Source organism: Hippocampus comes, unplaced genomic scaffold (genome assembly GCF_001891065.2).
Source record: "Hippocampus comes isolate QL1 unplaced genomic scaffold, H_comes_QL1_v1.1 scaffold20, whole genome shotgun sequence".
Taxonomy (NCBI): Eukaryota; Metazoa; Chordata; class Actinopteri; order Syngnathiformes; family Syngnathidae; genus Hippocampus; species Hippocampus comes.
The window spans coordinates 664,669-672,248 of NW_017805462.1; the positions used below are offsets into that span (position 1 = coordinate 664,669).

The 7,580-nt window shown below is 44.9% G+C and overlaps 2 protein-coding genes and 1 long non-coding RNA gene across 4 annotated transcripts in view; 2 read left to right on the forward strand and 1 right to left on the reverse strand.

Moving 5' to 3' along the window:
* The window catches only part of slc39a6 (solute carrier family 39 member 6), a 32,255-nt gene that overhangs the window by 13,329 nt on the left and 11,346 nt on the right, over window positions 1-7,580 (reverse strand). Inside the window, exons 2-3 of one of the 2 annotated variants that reach the window (XM_019874936.1) lie at window positions 2,687-2,790; window positions 1,462-1,606 (exon numbers count right to left, since the gene is read on the reverse strand). In XM_019874936.1, coding sequence (XP_019730495.1) covers window positions 1,462-1,606; window positions 2,687-2,736 — 195 coding nt within the window. In that variant the 5' untranslated portion in view covers window positions 2,737-2,790. Of the gene's footprint in view, window positions 1-127; window positions 352-1,461; window positions 1,607-2,686; window positions 2,791-7,580 lie in introns of those variants that run through there. The other variant, XM_019874937.1, reaches the window with a different exon arrangement.
* LOC109518838 (tomoregulin-1) lies at window positions 274-6,588 on the forward strand. Its single transcript, XM_019874948.1, has 10 exons — window positions 274-450; window positions 1,734-1,843; window positions 2,639-2,768; window positions 2,867-2,896; window positions 3,206-3,308; window positions 3,647-3,795; window positions 4,808-4,867; window positions 4,940-5,063; window positions 5,539-5,700; window positions 6,007-6,588. Exons 1-10 carry the CDS (start codon window positions 291-293, stop codon window positions 6,089-6,091), a joined length of 1,113 nt encoding a protein of 370 aa, XP_019730507.1. The 5' UTR covers window positions 274-290; the 3' UTR covers window positions 6,092-6,588.
* Window positions 6,768-7,577, forward strand: LOC109518848 (uncharacterized). The gene is made up of 3 exons (XR_002168831.1): window positions 6,768-6,851; window positions 6,924-7,047; window positions 7,522-7,577. It is a non-coding gene; the product is annotated as an uncharacterized LOC109518848 (long non-coding RNA).

Consider the following 7,580-nt stretch of genomic DNA (forward strand, 5'->3'; position numbering starts at 1 on the left):
CGTTTGCAGGGAAGCCCCGCCCCCCCCCCCCCCCCCCGTGCTCTTTGCCGCACTGGCTCCCTTTCTCTTTGTTGTGCCGCTTCCTATTCATCGTCTTCTTCTCCTTCGGCGCACGCGCCCGACGTACCGGAAGTAGGCGGTGCCTCCCGCAGGAACTACGCACACCAGTACGCACGCGCCCGTACGCCGAGGAGGAGGACGCGCGATGGTAACGATGCTCCCTGCTTCGTGAACGCCCTGTCGTCATCTTGCTCCTCCGTCCTTCTTCCTCTTTCCCTTCCTCCTCCACGATGGCAACGGGCGCGGGAAGCTTTCCCGCCGGCGGGATGCTCGGCCGCCTGGTGCGCGCGCGCACGTTGTCTCTGCTGTTGCTGCTGCTCGGCGTGCCCGCGGTGCGCGCGTCCTACCATCCTCAGGGCGGCGGGGAGTGTCAAGGAAAAACGTGTGCAGGTAAGATGAGCCTACGTCACTCATTCGGTTCATATTCATAATTCATCTTTGGGACGAGGAGGAGGAGGATGAAGGCGGGTTTCACCTCACAGTGAAGCGTGTCCGCGTGCGTGCAACCTGCAGCCTCCTTCACTCTCCTGGACGCGTGCACGCGCGTTGTGTGACCGAACCCCCACCCCCACAATCAATTCATCTCTTTAAAAAAAAAAAAAAAAATCAACAAACATCAGACAGTACATGCTAAAAATTCCATGCAAAATCACTTTCCGTTGGCGAGAAAATCCGCCGACGGCGAGAAATTCAGCGAACGGCAAATGCAAAATTTTAAAAATTGCAACGCTGACTTATTTGAGTTTGAAAAGCAACAGCTGAAGGAGTGAACTCACTGAATGTGACCAGATGGCAGCATGGTGCACGAGTGGCGGCAAAGTCTGCCTTGCAATTGTCAGCGTCCAAGTTTGAGTCTCAAATTCCCGTTTGGAATTTGATGTGCTTTGTGATTGGCAGGCGACTGGTCCAATGCTGGTCAATATGTGTCCTGACATTGACTAGCCACCAGTCAACTGTCTGAAGACCGATACCCTGACTTTGACTTGTGACCAGTCTATAGTTCGTTAATTTGTTTGCTGACTTGGACTGGGGACCAATCAATTGTAAGGGAGTATGTGCCCTCTCATTGGCTGGTGACAAGTCCATTTATTGATTTCTTGATGATAGCTGACATTGACTGCCAATCAGACCAATCAGTTGTTTTGGGAGGAGAAGTGGCAGTAAAACAGACTAAAATCCAAATGTCAAGGCAAGAGGCAATTCTAAACACGATAGAAAATAGATGCACAGACAAATGGCAAATGCTGGTCAAGCGATGCTCTGGCAACACTGATGAGTCAGGTTGTGACTGGTCGCAAATCGATTGTCATACATCAGGTCATTAACACGGTAGATCCACTTGATGACTGCGCTGGAGATCAATATTCAATTTTTCTTGTTTCTTGAGCGCACAAAACTGACCTGCGCGTGGTTGGGAGGATTTTTCCGTCGTGCCGTGCCGATTGGCACTTTTAGGACGGCTCGTAAACCCGTCCCCATGGGAACGAAGGCGACGGCCACCATATTGGCTGTACAGACGTCACTTGGAGGCTGTGTGGTGATGGCACTGTTCATGTCAGAGGGGGAAAAAAAAATACTTAAAATAAGCGGTCGTTTCTACAAAAACTAATTTGCAAATGACAAAAACAAACGAGAGGAGCAAACATGCTGGTTTTGTGGTTGTCAATGTTCAGGCGCGTTGGAGAAGAAGAGCGACCTGCTGGCGTGCGACCAGACCACGTGCCGATTCGGAGGCGTGTGCAGAGACGACCACTCGCAGCTCAAGTGTGTTTGTCAGTTCCAGGTATGAGGTGACCAATCACAACACCATCGGTTAATCCATCCATCGGTGGATGATTGGAAGCTGCGACGTGATTGACGGTTGACGTGTGGTAGCGACAGTCCTGTCACATTTGTTGCATTCGAAAATTGATTGATTTTGTATTCACCCGTGAAATAGGCTGATTGCGTGAAATGTTTTTTTAAAAAATATATTTTACATTGAATGTTTTACATCATGTAATAATTGGTTAATTCTTGTATTTTGAATAAAATGTAAAAATTGGAATGATTAAAAAATATTTTGTATATTTTGCATTTGATTATTTAAAAACAAATTTATGTTCATATCTCACATGAAATAACTGCTTAGGCAATTTACTCGTGAAACAAATAAACATTAAAATCATTCTAAATTCATTATTTGTACCAAAAGTTAGTTGCAATGAATTATTTTATGAGAAAAGAATTTTGTGTTTTACATTGCTTTTATTGAAGTTTATATTAAGCTCTCTCATTAAATAAACGATGAATACATTTGTAAATAAGAAATATTACTAAATTAATTTAACATTTGGATAATTGTAACCAAATTCATTACAAATAAATAAAACAAACGACAAATGTAATTTGACATCATCGTGATTATTTATTTTTTTTATTATTAATCATAGCGACAATTGCAAATGAGAAGAAATTAGACTACTGGGTTGGCCCTTTTTTTTATAACCTACTGCTGTCTTGGACGCTGCCGACGTTGTCTTTTTCTGTCGTCGTTGTTGTTGTTTTTGTTGTTGTTGTTGTTTTGGTGGTGGTTCAGTGCCACAAGAAGTACGTTCCGGTGTGCGGCTCCAACGGGGACACGTACCAAAACGAGTGCTTCCGGCGCCAAGCGTCCTGCAAGCAGCAGCGGATCATCTCCAGGGTGGCCAACGGACCTTGTTCTGACGGTCAAGCTTGACTTTGCGCCACCTATCGCATTCACAAAAATGAAACTCTTTTGTGAACAGAAGAAGTTAATTGTTCAATTTATTCTTTTTCTTCACAGATCCTGGCTCAGGTTCTGGAGATCCAGATGGTGTGTTCTTAATCTTCTTTTGTACAGTGAAATATTTTTTTCAAATAACACAGGAAAAAATGAAAACCAAAATATAATGCAGTAAGATATGAGAACATATCAGCAAAAAAAAAATCCCAAAACATCCTGAATTTTCATGGTGTCACCGGAGGCTCTTTTTGTACTTTTTTCCTCCTCCTTTTTCTCATTCTTTGACTTTTCTCCATTTTCTTTTTGTATTACTTGTTGTCGACTGCCAGGCACCTCCAGCCGTGTGATCAGTTTTCCAAATTCTTCTTTGTTGTTGTTGGGTTTTTTTTTCCCACCCAGATGATGAAGAAGAAGAAGGTTCTTCTTCCGATGTGATCAAGAACAGCAAGTGCAGCACTTGCAAATATGGAGCCGAATGTGACGAAGACGCGGAGGACACATGGTGAGCACAAACATCCACACAAAAGTCAGGACGCTTGACCAAGATTATAAAGACCGTACAGAGACTGTGTGACCGAACGAGATCACGAATCCTGACTAAGAACGTGAGGTTTGGCAAGGCCATAAGACTTGAGAACCTTGTGAGACTAGGCGCCTGATAAGTAGGCGCCCGACACAACCAGAGTTATTCAAGAAATACGTGGAGAAAAATATCCTGACAAAAAAAAAAAAAGAGTCAAGGGTTCACAATTCCAAAAACCAAGAGGCAGGACAAAAACCATCTAACGAAGCCAAGACCATGAACAGGGTGCGCCCATGTTCCCCCTCTTGTGGCTTCAGGTGCATCTGCAACATCGACTGCAGCGGCCACAACGAGAATGCTGTTTGCGCCACAGACGGCAACTCATACAACAGTCCGTGTTTGGTCCGAGAGGCGTCCTGCATGAAGCAGGAACAGATCGACGTGGAACACCTCGGCAGATGTCGAGGTGGGCCGACACGCTCATGTCGACGGCATTCCAATTTGGCAAAATGCTAAAGACGCTGAAAAAAAAAGGGGTGTTGAATTGACTGAATTTGATTTTGTCAGGTTGCTGCACACAATCTGATTTTGGATTTTTTTAAAAAAATTAAGCAGGTGTATAGTCTACTTAAAAATGTATCTGGATCCAAATGATTTTAATTTGTGCAACCACTTGACAAAATTAAATTCAACATTTTGTATCAGGCAATTTTGTGGAAGAGTTGGAGTAATAGCTTGACTTGTGAGTTTCTCCAACGGATGAGTTTTGCGAGTTGCACATGGTCGCTCAATTTTTTGCTTTGCCTTGCGAGACAAAATTTGAGTTTGAATGCAGTGATAAAATGGAAAAAGAGCAATTAAGGAATAGTGGACTCCTGCATATTTGCGCTTCAGAACACACACGGATTCGACTATATATTTTTTTTCTCAACATATATACAGTCTTTAACTGATTTATTTATTCATTTATTTTCAAAATTCCTATTTTTTTGGGAGAGCCGGGCAGATTGCTAACATTTAGAAGATCGGCAGTGGCAGCCCGGTGGTCACATTGCAGAGGTGCAGGGTTCTTGTATGGAATTTGCATATTTTCCCTGTTCCTGCATGGGTTTTCTCCGGGTATTCCGGCTTCGTCCTACATTCCAAAAACATGCGTGGCAGGTTAATGGAACACTCTAAATTGTCCCAAAGTGTGAGTGTGAGTGCGGTTGGTTGTGTGTCTCTGTGTGCCCTGTGATTGGCTGGCAACCAATTCAGAGAGACCCCGCCTACTTCCTGAAGACAGCTGGGATAGGCTCCGGCATGCCCGCCACCCTCATGAGGAAAAGCGGGTTAGAAAATGGATGGATGGACGTACTGGCAAGGGCTTCCACGAATATTGGCGGATATGTCCCCCTACCCTGACAAAAAAGTTAATTGGTGAATTCGCCACTGCCAAACGTCAAACATGTTATTTTCGTCTTTTTCTCGGTCACCAGCCGACAAAGACAAAGTGGGCAGGAAGGATGACGGCAGCCCTTTCAAAGTAAATGTCCTCGGTAAGGTCGCTCAAACGCAGAGTCGCCTTGACATCACTTCCTGTGATCACAAGTTTTTGTTTGATTGCTCAGAAACCAAAGGACTGGAGCACGGAGACGGATTCTACGCCGGAATGCCTGACAGCTGCGGCGACTCGCACTCTGGGTTCTGTCTTCACGGACGCTGTGAAATCCACCGCAACATGCCCGTCTGCAGGTGATGGCGCTAATCGGGGACCGCGGTGCAGAAAACGCACAAATAAAAACTATTATTCAGTCATTGGTTTGCTCACATCCGTGAAAATTGGCAAAAATGTTGACCATAGTTTTCCAAAGTAAAAGCAGATGTTTGAAAAGACACATAAAGCTTCATAAGCGTTGAAGCAGAAAGAAAACACCAATGTCATAACTTGCGTATTATTATCACTTCAAAAAAAAACCCCTAAAATATGGAATATCTGAAAAACTACAGCCTATGAGCAAAAAAGAATGGCAGTTTCAGTAAACATCAAAATACCCGTAAAAATCCGTTCAAACTGTCTTGCCACCAAAATGTATGTGCTTGTGTAGTCGAAGACCCAGTGTAGGCGCAACTAAGACATGTCTGCCATCTAGTGGTGATTTTTGATATTGAAACTTTAAAACCGATTTTGAGTGGGACTAAGATACGTGACACGCATCAACTTGTGCAGGTGCGATTCGGGGTACAAAGGCGTCCGCTGCAACGAGCTTCAGGACTTCAACGTGCTCTACGTGGTCCCCAGTGGCCAGAAGCTGCATTACATCCTGATCGCATCGGTCATCGGCGCCGTTCAGATCGCCATCATCGTGGCCGTCGTCATGTGCATCACAAGGTACGCCGCCCGCTATCGCCCTCGCTCGTACACCTCCTAACAAACAGGCTCTGCACGCTCGCTTGTGTGTGTGTGTGTGCGTGCGTGCGTATGCTTGACTGTGTGCACCTTTGTTTTTGTGTGTCTGTTTGTCTCAATGCATTTGTGTGTGTGCATGTGCATGTGTGTTCGTGTGTGTTTGCTTGCTTGCGTCCATACTGGTGTGTGCTTCTATGTGTGTATATATTTGTGTCTGCATATATATCTTTGTGTGTGTGTGTGTGTGTGTGTGTGTGTGTGTGTGTGTGTGTGTGTGTGTCCCTTCAGGAAATGTCCAAAGAACAACCGTGGCCGACGACACAAACACAACCTGGGACATTTTTCTGCAGACACTAACTCTCGGATGGTATAGCCTCCTTTTCCTCCTCCCTTCTTCCTTTTTTTTGTTGTTGTTCTTATTTATTTTGGGGACGAAGCTCCTGGATTGGGATCTGGGACAAATGTTGAAGAAGATGAGGAGCGTAGGCAGCCTTATTTCTTCTTCCTTTACTCACCCCACCTTGAACAACTGAGGAATGTTGGCGCATCCCGCGCTCTGATTTTCGAGCTTCGGAAACGTGGACGACCAAATGAACGACTCTTGATTACAACAAGTTCTTATAATGATGATCATATTAACATTGATGATGACTCGTTTCTGATTCTCGTGATGTCATAGTAGTCGTCGTGTGGTTCTTCGTTGGATTTCAGTTGGCATGACAACCGCCGTAATCGTCTTTTCTGTGTTGACCTTTCAGCAAGCGCACACGGCAGCTTTTAATTCCGGCCAGTGTAATTTATGATTAGTATACGCATTTATGTGCAGCTGGACTTTTATTTTGAAGTGTCGGCCTGCTTCCTTTTCCATGAAGGCCGACAGCTGGGATAGGCTCCGGCATGCCCGCCACCCTCATGAGGAAAAGCGGGTTAGAAAATGGATGGATGGACGTACTGGCAAGGGCTTCCACGAATATTGGCGGATATGTCCCCCTACCCTGACAAAAAAGTTAATTGGTGAATTCGCCACTGCCAAACGTCAAACATGTTATTTTCGTCTTTTTCTCGGTCACCAGCCGACAAAGACAAAGTGGGCAGGAAGGATGACGGCAGCCCTTTCAAAGTAAATGTCCTCGGTAAGGTCGCTCAAACGCAGAGTCGCCTTGACATCACTTCCTGTGATCACAAGTTTTTGTTTGATTGCTCAGAAACCAAAGGACTGGAGCACGGAGACGGATTCTACGCCGGAATGCCTGACAGCTGCGGCGACTCGCACTCTGGGTTCTGTCTTCACGGACGCTGTGAAATCCACCGCAACATGCCCGTCTGCAGGTGATGGCGCTAATCGGGGACCGCGGTGCAGAAAACGCACAAATAAAAACTATTATTCAGTCATTGGTTTGCTCACATCCGTGAAAATTGGCAAAAATGTTGACCATAGTTTTCCAAAGTAAAAGCAGATGTTTGAAAAGACACATAAAGCTTCATAAGCGTTGAAGCAGAAAGAAAACACCAATGTCATAACTTGCGTATTATTATCACTTCAAAAAAAACCCCTAAAATATGGAATATCTGAAAAACTACAGCCTATTAGCAAAAAAGAATGGCAGTTTCAGTAAACATCAAAATACCCGTAAAAATCCGTTCAAACTGTCTTGCCACCAAAATGTATGTGCTTGTGTAGTCGAAGACCCAGTGTAGGCGCAACTAAGACATGTCTGCCATCTAGTGGTGATTTTTGATATTGAAACTTTAAAACCGATTTTGAGTGGGACTAAGATACGTGACACGCATCAACTTGTGCAGGTGCGATTCGGGGTACAAAGGCGTCCGCTGCAACGAGCTTCAGGACTTCAACGTGCTCC